Source organism: Lontra canadensis, unplaced genomic scaffold, assembly GCF_010015895.1.
Source record: "Lontra canadensis isolate GAN:19392208 unplaced genomic scaffold, GSC_riverotter_1.0 scaffold56, whole genome shotgun sequence".
Classification (NCBI taxonomy): domain Eukaryota; kingdom Metazoa; phylum Chordata; class Mammalia; order Carnivora; family Mustelidae; genus Lontra; species Lontra canadensis.
The window spans coordinates 10,967,909-10,982,010 of NW_022631050.1; the positions used below are offsets into that span (position 1 = coordinate 10,967,909).

General features: G+C 39.6%; 1 protein-coding gene across 9 annotated transcripts in view; it reads left to right on the top strand.

Moving 5' to 3' along the window:
* Positions 1-14,102, top strand: part of TP63 (tumor protein p63) — a 223,061-nt gene that overhangs the window by 142,873 nt on the left and 66,086 nt on the right. For all 9 annotated transcript variants that reach the window (XM_032875633.1, XM_032875639.1, XM_032875632.1 and 6 more), the window contains one exon: positions 1,200-1,454. In XM_032875633.1, the coding sequence (XP_032731524.1) occupies positions 1,200-1,454 (255 nt within the window). The remainder of the gene's footprint in view (positions 1-1,199; positions 1,455-14,102) is intronic.

The window sequence follows — 14,102 nt, forward strand, 5'->3', positions numbered from 1 at the left end:
CATCAGGCTGACAGGTGTGATGGTGCTGGGCAGGGCCTGGACTCAGAGTCAGAAGATTTGGTTTCAGAATTCCCACTCTGTGCTTACTAGCTGATGCTTGAGCAAATCTCTCCCACTCTATGATAGTAATGCATTTTTTCCCCAGATTAAATGTCAAGTCAATTCCTTCTTTCCATGTACATCCTGTCAAGTGCCTCCTACTCCATGCCCGTTGGCCCAGAAGACCTACAAGTATCTGGGAGAGGAGCTATATGAGCTAATGTACTTCTTAAATTATATCAAATATAGAATGTTAATCATAACTAGATGATGTTCCTCTTACACATGTTCTACTCTGGCAAAGAAGAAATGGCTACAAAGAAAATGAAAGAACAGATAAAAAATTAGGTTATGCTTGGATGATATACTAGTGTGTTTTCTTTAAAAATATCTAGGTGGCTCTCCCTAACCTTACTACCATGCTTCTCCAGTCTTGATGAACTGAGTCCTTGGGGCCCGGGGCAGAGGTTGGTGGGGGGTGGCATTCCTGGTACCCTGGGACAGAATTTAGACTATAAAACTACAGGGAAATTTGGAGGACCTCTGAGTTTGCCCCATATATAACAACTCTATGCTTAAGTCCTCTTTAGGACATATCTATCAGTGTTCTTTCTTATTCTGAATACTATGGCGCGAGGGGATAAAAAAAAACAAATAGTAGGTGGTTTTTATTTATTTTAAAGACCTTCTCTACAGCTACTGAGCTCTGGACATTTTTGTCCAGTTTGTTAATGAACACATATTCTACTTTTTTTTTTTTTTTTTTTTTATCTAGTGGGCACACAATGTTACATTAGTTTCAGGTGTACAATGTGATTTCAAGACTATACCCTATACTCTCCTCACCACACACGCAGTCACTGTCACTAGACAGTACTACCACAAAATCATTGTGTATATTCTATTATCAGTTTCTCTTCAGGAGACCAGAGTCTCCAAAAGCTGCCCGTGAAGATTTGTGATCTCTGTGGGTCATTACAAAACACACGCAGGACTTTGACTTCTCTTGCTGTTTCTGTGTATCACAAATTAGTCCTCTTACCTGGAATGTGAAGTTTCATTTCTGAATGTGAATTTCGATTTCTGTAGAATGCATGCACCAAATGATGCCTTCTCTGCCGCCAAAGTAGCTAACACTGGGGTTTCTGGGTGTCCTGCAGCCACAGTACACGAACCTGGGGCTCCTGAACAGCATGGACCAGCAGATCCAGAACGGCTCCTCGTCCACCAGCCCCTACAACACAGACCACGCGCAGAACAGCGTCACGGCGCCGTCACCCTATGCGCAGCCCAGCTCCACCTTCGATGCCCTCTCTCCGTCCCCCGCCATCCCCTCCAACACTGACTATCCGGGTCCGCACAGCTTCGACGTGTCCTTCCAGCAGTCCAGCACCGCCAAGTCGGCCACCTGGACGGTAAGAGCCCCGGGCCCCTGTGTGTCCTTCAACCTGACCCGTGAATCCGAGGGGCCGGGGCGGGGGGGGGGGGGTGGTCTTCGCTGCCCCTCCCAGCTGCTTCTCCTCTGTCAAAGCTTACAGATCCATTTTGAATGGTGGAATGTTTTTCACTGTCCTACAAGGACATTTTGTTTTTAAATATTTAACACAGAACCTGAGACAGAAAAAGTGCCATTGAATGGGAAAAAACCCGATCCTGAAACCAAAGCCCTATGTTCTGGCAATTTCAGGAGATCGGTTCTCCCCTGCTTTGTGCAGTTGGGGTGGGGAGGAGTCCTCTACCTGAAAGTTTTTGGAAAACTATAAAGCATTATTCTAACAAAAAGTATCATAGGCGTAGGATACAGGCCTGCATTTCTAAGAGTGTAGCATAGTTACTGTCTCATTACTTTGAAGAAGTAAATGTCATATTAATGTGTGGTTAAAAAATTAAATCACAAACATGAAGTGATAGGAAATTAAAATCTCATTTATTATAGAATGGCTAAATTCATTTATACTTGTAGGTTTTATAGCACAAAATGTAACTTATTGATACTTATGTATTTACTACATTTAGAATTTTTTTCCTCAAAGAAATCTCTAAAACTGTACATCAGAGTCTTCAATTAGTTCAATGAGATTCTGGTTAAAAATGTTGGGGAAAAAAATGAACTTTGCATATATAACTTTTCCAAGAGTACATGGAAATATTTTCAAAAATTAAAAAGGTACAAGGATGTTTATTCTATTTTAAAGTTTGTTTTCTAATGTATTATAAATAAAGTTCACATATAGGGAGGAGACTTACAAGACTGGTTTTAACTACTTGATCAAAGAATGCCCAACACCAACGTGGCAAAATGGCACACATGTTTTTCAAACAACTCACTATTTGCATGGATTATAGAAGTGCTTCCAGATATTATCATCTTACTGATAAATAGCCTTAGAATTATTTTAACAGATCTTCCCACCCCCGTTGGCAAATAAATTTCTCTGGGAAGTGTTTTACTTTTTATGTTACAGAGTCTAGTTCACTGTAGCTTTAATCCACCTCTATATCGTTTATAAAACAATCTGCGTTTACGCACTACATCCCAACGTAGTCTCACACGTGTGCCCTCGTTTTGTCTTTGCTTCTTTGTGAGCTAGGTAGGACAAGTTTTATAATTCCCATTTTCCTAGTGAGGAAAGCTAAGAATGTGGAGGTTAAGTGACAACCCTGAAAGGACAGAGGCTTCTGTGGTGCTGGACCTATTTCTGATTCTGCCCTCCCACACTAGATTGTGTTCTTTTTCTACCCTTCCACATCAGGATGTTCAAAAGGGGTCAAAATTTTTATTTTTGGTCTTTTCTTTCATGGTTTGAGAAGCAGTTCTGTCATGGTTCATATTTCAAACATAAAGTCTAAGTAAGAGCTTAAAATCTGATCTTCCTCCCGTGTGTTATTTATCAATTATGTCCCAGTCTTGAGTGTCTTTTGTATTAATAATCCTGGAGACGGACACTAAAGGTGAGTAAACTTAGAGTCCCTAGACTGTAAGTAAATATTGGTTGATCAGTCTCAGTAATAGTGTGCTGAAGATCTGCTAGAAGCGCCATTTTATAAATGGCGCATGGTGTGCTTTAGCATAGGGATGACCCACTGGGTGTTCACAGTCCCTGATCTTCCAGGCCAACACTTCTTGTTTGCACACCCGGGCCAAGCTCCACTGCGTTAGGAATAAGCACATCTGAAGGGCTGATGGGCACAATGAGGCCACTAAATGATGGAGCATTTCCCCTCTAACATGCTTTAAGGATCATAGTGGTGGAGCGTGCTGCAGGTGGAACATCAAATCAGTCTCATCAGCTCCTCATACAGAAATCTTAACATTCTTAAGGTTTCTTCCAGTTTGAACATGATTCTGAACCATCCAAGCCCCTTCCTCAGAGAACTAAATTGTGTCATAGAAAAAAAAAAAAAAAAAAAAGTCTGGTGAGCTATACCTAAGTGGTAGATTAAGAAGGAGAGAAAATGTCTTCTGAGTATACTTAGGTTTCCTTACATGGGACAAAAGTGAGATCAGTATTCTGAATGACAGGGTAGGCACTGCTATTATGGGAAGAGCCACTGTTTGGAAATCAGAGAACCTTAATTCTAGATATGATCATCTTTGTGAGTTTTTAGCCGAGTCACTTCATCTTTCTCAAGTTCAGTCAGTACTTCTGATGAGGATAACGATGAGTCTGGTGAAACCTACTTTCTTTTCTTACAGTGAGGTTGAAGTAATTATCAGCATAGAGGTTCTTGGGACATGTGGGTGACTCAGTCAGTTAAGCAGCCTTCTGTTCAAGTCATGACCCAGGGTCTTGGGATCCAGCCCCACAACAGGCTCCCCAGGAGCCTGCTTCTCCCTCTGCTTGCCACTCCCCCTTGTGCTCTCTCTCTTTATGTCAAATAAAAATAAAATCTTAAACTAGGACATTTTCAGAAGGACTTAGGTTCTCATTAGGAATTTTGCCTGCCATTAAAGAATGGCCTTACTTAAGCTGCTTTGCCTTTCTTGGGTTTCTCTTCAGCTGTCTACTATCTACTCTATTGATTTTATAGAATGGGATGACTGAATTAGATGTCCCTTCTCTCCTGCCAGTGTATCAGATGGTGTTCAGAGTTTTATTTTTTTTTAAAGATTTAATTAATTTATTTATTTGTCAGAGAGAGAGAGAACACAAGCAGGCAGAGCGGCAGGCAGAGGCAGAGAGAGAAGCAGGCTCCCTGCTGAGCAAGGAGCCCGATGTGGGACTCGATCCCAGGAGCCTGGGATCATGACCGGAGCCGAAGGCAGTGGCTTAACCAACTGAGCCACCCAGGCATCTCCAGAGTTTTATTAAGTCCTTTCTTGTTCACCCTCAGTTTTATTTTAGCCAGAGGGACATGTCTCCTAAATTTAGGGCCCTTGAACCCTTATCTGCGTAGCTATTGAGATCACCTAAAACAGCTAAGCAGCAGCATCTAACTCTCTGAGCCAAACTGTATATACTTCCACTTAGACATAGACCTCACATTTTTTTTTAATTATTTTTATTAACATATAATGTATTATTTGCCCCAGGGGTACAGGTCTGTGAATCATTAGGCTTACACATTTCACAGCTCACCTCACATTTTTAAAAATTATCATCTCACTTGTTTATTTCGACTGAGCCTCACAACGAGGGCTGTCAGCCCCACTTTTATAAATGAGGAAACTTAGAGGAGTGGAGGTGACAAGGCTGATGACCAGTCGAGGAGGGAAAGGAACCCAGGTCCTCTCACTCCCAGCTCACGTCTCTCTGCAGTCCTGTCTAGACAGCTTCTCCTGGAAATGGATAGAAGGAACCATGAAGGGACATCCAGGCCCTGTGTGGTACGGAGCTGAGGCTGAGCTGATGGAGGGCTTTTTAAATGTCGTATTACACAACACCTATTTCTTTGGCATCTGTGCATGTTAAAGCCACCTTTCAAAATAAAATACTATCATTTAAAACTGCCCACAAACTGGAAGTAGCAGAAGCAGCTGTCGGGAGGAGGAACCACACTTTCTGCATCGTCTCCTGGGAATTTTTTAATACAAACCTTTTTAGTACCATTTTATCACTTGTCATCATCCTCTCGTGTTTTCTCTTTTCATTCTGGTTTTACTCAGAATTAATGCCAAAATATAATGAATATTTTTAAAGCATATATGCATATTTGCTTTCTCTACTTTTTTAAACAACAAATGTGATTGTATTTCCAGTTCCATAAAAGCAAGGTATTTATTTTAAACTTTTTCCGATGAAATAAAATGAAGTGTGATAACATTTTTCCATATTCCGTATCTCACAGACGTGTACACATACGTTCAAACCCAAACCCACGCTGAACTTAGGACTTCGCTTCAGACTCTTTTATTCTTTCTAGAGTCTAATTGCTGCTGCTCAGGGAGGCCTCCCCTTTAACATCCTGAGGTGCCGCTCTAGGATCGTGGCAAAGAATTAGGAGCCATCAGATGGTTGACAGAATGGTATTTTAGAAATGGCAAGAGGGACACCTGGGTGGCTCAGTTGGTAGGGTATCCTCCTTCAGCTCGGGTGTTGAGGTCCTGGGATTGAGCCCCACATTGGGCTCCCTGCTCAGTGAAGAGTCTCCTTCTCCCTCTTCCTCTGCCACTCCTCCTACTCATGCTCTCCCTTTCAAATAAATAAGTGAAATCTTAAAAAAAAAAAAAAAAAGGGACGCCTGGGTGGCTCAGTGGGTTAAAGCCTCTGCCTTCGGCTCAGGTCATGATCTCAGGGTCCTGGGATCAAGCCCCACATCGGGCTCTCAGCTCAGCGGGGAGCCTGCTTCCCCCCACCCCCGCCTGCCTCTCTGCCTACTTGTGATCTCTGTCAAATAAATAAATGAAATCTTTAAAAAAGAAAAAAGAGGAAAAGAAAGAAAAAGAAAACAAAGAAGACAAATGGCAAGAAACTTAGGTGTGGATTTTGATTCTGAAATTTGCTCACAGCATATGGGACCTGTCCAAATAGGATGTTAATGTTTATTCCTTATTATGAGAATTGCATGACCGTGTAATACTAGCTTGTCATAGGTATAGAAATGTTTGCTGAATCTGAATTTTGATCCCTTTGTTTCATGAGTTTGTTACAGTTTTGTGAGGGTTCAGTTGTACAACCTGCAATAATTTGAAAGAATGCGAAGCAAAATGTTTCTACCTTTTTTTTTTTCCCCTTAGTGCTCTCATGCTATTCACATGCCTCAAGGAACTGTGATACTATCCACTATCCAAACATATGAATAAGATGATGTAGAATGATAACAGGTCGTCCCATATACAGACTCCCACAGGATGGCTCTGCTGTTTTCATATGCCTGCCCAAGCAGATGCAGGCCCTCCTACCCAACACAGGGAAAGGTCCTCTCCAGATTTTAAGAAACTGTTGACTTCAACATGTATTTCTCATTTTTTAATCAGCCACTTTGTTTGTGGCAATGCCCTGTTTTTAGTCGCCATGGTAAATAAAGGCTAACAGTGGATTTCACTCATGGGAGAGTCGATATATTGACTTGTGGTGGCAGAGTTCTGGAGGGAAGCCACACGCTCACCGGTGGGAACTGTTTCAATGGACTGTGCCATATCCATGTAACGCATTACTCTGTGGCCATTGAAGAGATTCATGTGTACTGACTGGAATGTTTTTGGAGTTATTGCTAAGGAAAAGATAAGCTTTCTGTGGCAGCTACTTGAGAACTGAGAGGTGTGGTGAGAACATCACTTCTGGGGGCAGAGTGTTCCCTTTCCCCAGACTCTAGTGACCAGTCCTCTTGGGAATATAGGTCAGTCTGTCTTGATGATCAGCCTCACACACCTTTGTCAGTTTAATACGTACAGTATTATCTGTGTGTGAATACTCTGAAAAACTTTCAGGTTAGTGTTTTTTTGTTGTGGTTGTGCTTTGTCTGAGAAAAAGACCTGGTCATTGGCCATACATTTTTTTTTTTTTTTCCTGTTGTGATTTTTCCCTTCACAGATTTAAAGGTCTTGGAGGGTAGGCCTCCTGACCTAGTGCCCAGCACACTGTCCAGCGTACACAGGCCCGTAATAAATATGAAGAAACTTTGTTTTCTCTTCACGGCTAAAGGAAGCAATTCCAGTTCCAAGCAGTATGCCTCAATTCTGACTTTGATTGTTAACCATCCGTAAATGGGATGATTTTTGCCTCTACCCATGATTTCGAGAGAGCATTTTTCCTTTGCCATTCCTAATCATGCCAGCCTCATGTCCTGTTCCGAGCTTTGAAGAATCTGACTTGAGCAAGTGGAGAGATTAGGGAGGTGGCATTTGAAAGGAGAACAGCCAGTTCCCCCAGGAGAGTTTCATTGATCCCAGCATATCAGTCCTGCAAGCTCTCTTCCCTTGGCTTCACAGGCGAGCTGAGAGGCATGCCTGTGGCCCACCCTCCCTGTCATCAGGTTACCTGAAATGTAAGACTTCCAGAATAAGGCTGCCAGCTCTGCAGAATTCTAATGCAAGCCAGCCCATTGCGTGGCCCTCTGGAATCTCAGGACTCTTAAGAATAGCCCATCAAAGGACATGGTGTACAGACCAACTTTTTCATGGTGAATATGATTTATCAACTGCTTTAACTAAGGAAACACTTTTGTCCTCAAAGTTTGAGCTTTAATTGAGCTGATCTCATCACTGAATGGCTGTTAGGTTTTATTGCTGAGGGACAGGAGAGAAGACTTGGCTCCTGCCAGTGATACATGTGTTACCCATAACGAGGTTATTTTCACTTCCTGACATAGCTGTCCTGTAAGTCTCCGGAGATACATAGAGGAGTGCCTTTTGGTGCCCCTCTCTTGAGGAAGGAAACAATAACACAGAGCACAGTCGCCTGTTAGCCAAGCTATTTCTTAGTCCACCAAGCAGCATTGAGGAAGACTCTCGTTAAGTAAAGGGCCAGAAGATTCTTGGCGATGGTTCATGTTACTTGGTTGACCCTGGATTGGAATTAAAAATGAATTTCCATCACAAGACATGCTGCAGGGCTCTTGGCCCCAGGGCAGGGCAGAATAATTTCATCAGCATGTTCGCCCTAATTTGTTTAGATTGACTCTAGGTCAATGTATGTGGGATAAGCCAGTTTCACCTAATGTTTATGCCTCTCCCACACTATTCTGAGTGATTTGTTGAATGCGCTTTTTATTTAAAAATAAATATTTTGGGGGTGCCTGGGTGGATCAGTGGGCCAAGCTTCTGCCTTCTGCTTAGGTCATGACCCCAGGGTCCTGGGATGGAGCTCTGCATCTGGCTCCCTGCTCCACAGGAAGCCTGCTTCTTCCTCTCCCTCTGCCTGCTGCTCTGCCTACTTGTCATCTCTCTCTTTCTCTCGCTCTCAAAAATAAATAAATGAAATCTTTAAAAAAACAAAAATAAAAATAAAAATTTTGACACTGATTTATTATATCTAATATGATGAGAACTACCACTTAATTAAAAAGAAATAAATAGCAAATTTAAATAAAGTTGATATTTCTTTTTTCCACTATAAAGTTTTCTTTTTGTTTTTCTCCTTGTTCTTTCTCCTGATCCTCCTCTTCCTCAGCCCTTCCCTCCCTTTCTTCCCTTCCATCTCCTTTTTCTCCATCACTATGTTGACATTAGTACTGGTCAGTTTTTTGTTTCGGTTTTGTAGGTATTCACCAGCCCCTCAGTACCTTGTTTTTTTACTGGAGCTTTGCTTTCCTGGAATGGTGGATTAATATTGGGAAGATCATGATATAATTCTGTCACCATGGACAGTTTCATCAAGAATGGGAATCTGATGTGGGGTGCCTGGGTGGCTCAGTGGGTTAAGCCTCTGCCTTTGGCTCAGGTCATGATCTCAGGGTCCTGGGATCGAGCCCCACATCGGGTTCTTTGCTCAGCGGGGAGCCTGCTTCCTCCTCTCTGTCTGCTTCTCTGCCTACTTGTGATCTCTGTGAAATAAATAAATAAAATCTTAAAAAAAAAAAAAAAGGGAATGGGAATAGGATGATCAGGCCCTTTCGGTTTAACAGATCATGTTGACTAGATACAGGCTACCTGAGGGGTGGCAAACCCAAATATCAGTGGGAATTGAATGATGAGAACAGGGATGGCAGCAAGATGAGATCATGTGCCCTGCCTACAAGGTCTGTCCTTTGCAACCTGAGCCCATTGTTTTGGGGGAAAGTAGACCTGGCATTAAAATAATAACTTTTCAGAAACAGCTTGAAAACCTGGATTTGCACATATCTTCAGATCTTTAAATGATCGTAATAATTTAGTTTAAAAAAAAAAAAAGTCATAAAACACTACAGACCAAACGAAACAGTAGGCATACTGAATGTTGTCCTTGTCATATATTGAACAGAGACAAGGGAAGATTATGTGAAGTTTACATAATATAACTGGAAACTAGAGCAGGTATCTAAGGGAGAGACTACTGGTAAATATGTTTCATTCATAAATAATTCTCTATCCTTTTAAAAACTTATATAGATTAATCCCTTTCTACAATAAATTGAGCAACATGCTTGTCATTGCAGATTTTTCTGTTTTTTTTCTTGCAGTAAATGACTTTCACCTTCTCATTCCAAGTAGAATTTTATTGTATACAAAATATAATATTGTGCATTGTTGGATCCTTTGTCTAAGGAAAGGATCTTATCTGTTTGTTTTTGTTTTTATCGTTAGAGAATTTATGGGACTCTATGACTTACCTCTCTAAAATTGGCCAAACTGTAATCAGAAAAGGGCAGTGAGATTGAAAGAGCTTTGGATCAATTTTCTCAGCTCACTAACTGATGGCTTGTTTTTAATTGGCAAGTAGAGTGTGTGCCAGAAGAAAAATGACCTGAAAATTGAGGTGTAAACAGAGAATAATGTCATAAGGTTTTTAATGACTCAAAATAAATACAGTATATCATTAAGCTTGACAAAGATCCCTTCAAATCAGCCCAGAATGATGTGTACCATTTATTGAGGGAATGTTGCTCTGAGGGCATTCCCATACCTGAGTTCGGCACCTTCTTCCACTCACATCCCCGATAATTAGCCATTTCCATAGTATGACCAAGTCTCGCCGTGGTTTCCATCCCCTCTGGTGGAAAAGAGCAGATGTATTTTTCTCATGAAAGGGGTTTAGCAATCCCCTGTCACATCATGAGTATAGCAACTGTGCGTAAAATATATCCTCATAGGTTTATATCACTATCAATTACTATGTCTACTCTCATCACCATGACTGGAAGACGACTTGAGATAACATAGCTTTCTGCTCAACCACTTCCAATTCTCTGAGATTAAAGGAGAGTTTATTGTAAGGGAAAATCGTAGACTCTTTGAAGCCCTGCAGATGTTCTGTAGACACAGAATGGCTTTTAGAACAAGGGGTCCTGTAATTAGACACATGGAGGTCTAAAGGTAATGATCTTGGCAGCAGTCTCTCCTGTGGTTTTTAATAATGATTATGGCCCCATCATCAGGCTGCCCTCAGGTGAAATTTAAAAGAAAATTTGATAGTAGCCAGAGATCCTAGATCTAATTCATTGTGAGGTAAGTTAGGGAAACATTCTCACTTTACTAATAGCATGAGCATTCTTATTTTAGTTCTAATCTAGTAATGAAGACCCATGACGTCTTAGTGGAAAAGAGAACAGTATAATTTGCCACTTTGTTACTGTATTACTAATGTCCGAAAGCTTGGAATGTAATTTCTGATCGCGTTATGCCAAATAGGGAATTTTCAAGTTCACCAGTCATACAGGTGTTCCTTCATGGGTTGGTTACTCATTCAGTTTTTATTTTTACTTTTTATATGGTTTAACAGGTATCATCTACTAAGTCTTGTGAAATATATAATGAAGGCAAATATTCTATTTCAAAGTACTTTGGTTGGGGGGAGGGGAAGAAAGAGAGAATCTTAAGCAGACTCTATGCCAAGTGAGGAAGCCTGATGGGGGGCTTGATCTCACAAGATCATGACCTGAGCTCAAATCAAGAGTGAGTCAGACACTTAAGCAACTGAGCTACCCAGGTGCCCCCAAAATACTTATCTTTTTACTTGAATGGTTTCCAAGTTATATTAGGAAGAACATGATTACTTAGCTTAAGGATCCTCATTTGAATCTGAGAAGTCGTCTGACAGGCTCACGAAGAGCACGGTCCATGATGTAGAACACAGGACTCAGAGGGCAGCTTTGGAGTACTAACAAGCCTTATGATCTTGGGCAAGTTCTTCTGTGTCTGCCCACCTGTTCAATGGGTCTTATAGTATTTACTTGGCAAGATTGTTGTGAGGCCTAATTAAAGTTTACGAAGCTCTTTGGAAGCCCAAGAGATCAAGTTCTAAAAACACAGTATGTTACTATCTTACCCTGGATTTTTGTTTTTAGATTTATCTGCTGAATACTGCATCAATTCATTCTTACAGTTTAGTTGGTTTCCTGAGGTTTTCCATTTATAAGCAGAGATGAATAAAATGGCATAAGTATATAAATCCCTAGAAATAAAAGTGTGATGAAAAATATACTATGTATAATGTATGTGTGTGTGTGTATACATATATATATATGTATATATGTATTTTTTTCTAATATAAAATAATTTCTTCTTAAAACATGTTTAATTGGATCCCACAACTGTTAATCAGTTACTTTCTTTCTTAGGGATTTATTGGTAAGATTTTAGTAGAGCCAATGATAAAGTTTTAAATTGTGATCACTTTTAAGAGGTCAGTAAAAGAAAAATATTACTCTTTTCCTTAAAAATATAAAAATAATATCCATATTTGTATAAATACAAATATGTTACTCTGGTTGAGTAAAAAAGGAATTAATTTCCAATAATTAAAATTTGGGCTTGAAAGATATTTCTTTCTTCTCTCTCCCTTGTTTACGTACTTTTTCCTTCTCCCCTGTGTGTAAATTTATGATTTTCATATTTATGAATATAGAGCCCTGGTGTTAAACAATATAAATTGCTTTTACTTTTTTTTAAAACTATTTTGTATTCCTGGGAAAGCAAATCTCATTTTCCCATAAGAACAACATTGTTATTATGGATTATATTTCTGACCAAGGACTTGTCATCAAGTAAGTCATAGATGTGATTAACTGTATGTCATAAAAAGCAAAATTCTGACCACTATCAGCCACTGTAATAGTTTGAAATAGCAAAATAATTATCATAGTCCTGTAAAACTTGCTTAAATATCTTGAATGCCTTAACATGTGTATTAAGTTTACTCATAATGTTTTAAGTTATTTTTATGAACTTGACTTATCTAAAATTGATATGCTATTATAACAAATATTTTAATTAATATTTTTATATGCCAGAATTTTGATGTACTTAATGTGTAATAATCGGAGATACCTTTGTTTCTCAAAATTTCTCTAGGAAAATTAGAATGGAGACTTACAAAACATCTTCCTGTTGCTAAGAATTCTATCCAAGAAAGAATTCTGTAGTGTAGATTGGCTTTATTTTAAGAATATGAATTAATTTTTAAAGGTATTATTAGAGGGGAATAATAATAAAGATATTATTAGAGTAAGGGGAAGAAAAAAAGGAAAAAAACTGGATCCTATTGAATTTAAAATCTTAGTTTTTCTGTGTGTTTACTATCCCTGACCACACCACAATCTCCAAAGCAGGGCAGTCTTGAGAAGATAAAATGTCCCCAGAAGCAAGTGTTTACAAGAATAGCTGTGAGCGCTAGTGGGAGCAAGCTCTGTTCCTTTGCCTTTGTGATTAATCACGGAGGTGTTTGAGGACTCACGTTGTATATCCACTCAGGATTTGGTGCTTACCTTGAAATATTATCTGTTCAAATTATCACCTACACGCACTCTTTTGACCTGTCTGTACAAACCCATAGAATTTGTATGGAAGGTCCATGGGAAATGACGTTTGATAATTAGATAAAGCAGATTGATCAGTAGATACATTAGAAAGTATTGTTGTAATAGAAATCTGGAGTAATTTTTTTAATACTTAACAGTTAGGATAGAGGTGTAGAAAGTATCCTATTATGATAATTAAGAATTTCTTCTTGAACTAACCCACATGGATAAGTAACCTCTTTCTCCCTGGCTTATTCTCGTGCCTAGAATGTATTGAAATTATATAAATCAATACACACTCATTTAAAATGCTTCAGCTTAACTTTATTCCCTTTCAGTTGAGAAAGGCACCTGACAAATAACTATTTTAATCAGTCTTGGAAAAATATATCATCCACCTCAGAGTTACCATAGGTAACTCATTCTTTAGGTTTATATTAATCTTTCACGGTATTCACTGGTAATAAATCATGTTTGATGTTTACCTTCAAAGACCAGAGCTTACACTTTTATATTTAGGTGTAACAAAAGCAGGTACTTCTATTTTATGTCTGAAGGTTCTTACATAATTCAACAAACGGTAACTCATCTGTGTATTTTTTTGACATAAAAGCTAGAATGGCAAGTGAGGGACAACTCAAGGTCTAGAGAAAAGATGTCAAAAGCTGAAGGAAAAGCTGACTTCTTCCAGGCTACTCACTAGGACCCTCAAGACACATTACATATATAGCTCTTTGTAAAAGTTCCTGTAATGTATTCATATTTCAGAAGTGATTTCTTTTTTTTTTTTAAAGATTTTATTTATTTATTTGACAGAGATCACAAGTAGGCAGAGAGGCAGGCAGAGAGAGGAAGGGAAGCAGGCTCCCTGCTGAGCAGAGAGCCAGACTTGGGGCTCGATCCCAGGACTCTGGGATCATGACCAGAGCCGAAGGCAGAGGCTTAACCCACTGAGCCACCCAGGTGCCCCACAGAAGTGATTTCTTACCTACTGCCCTGTGGTTTTCAGCTATGTTTTTCTTCACATAAACATCATAGACATAGGTAGAAGAATCGTGCTGAGAAAAGCCCTTCTGTTAAGTTTTTACAGAATCCTCTTTCAGCTCCTATCCAATTGTATTATCATCTTGGATACTTGGGGATTAGGAGCAGGGAGGGGAAAGGTGAATGAATAGGAAGAAGAACAGAGAAGGGAAGGGAAATCGTTCATGCAAAAAGAGCAAGTGGATTCTTCTATAAAAGTATAA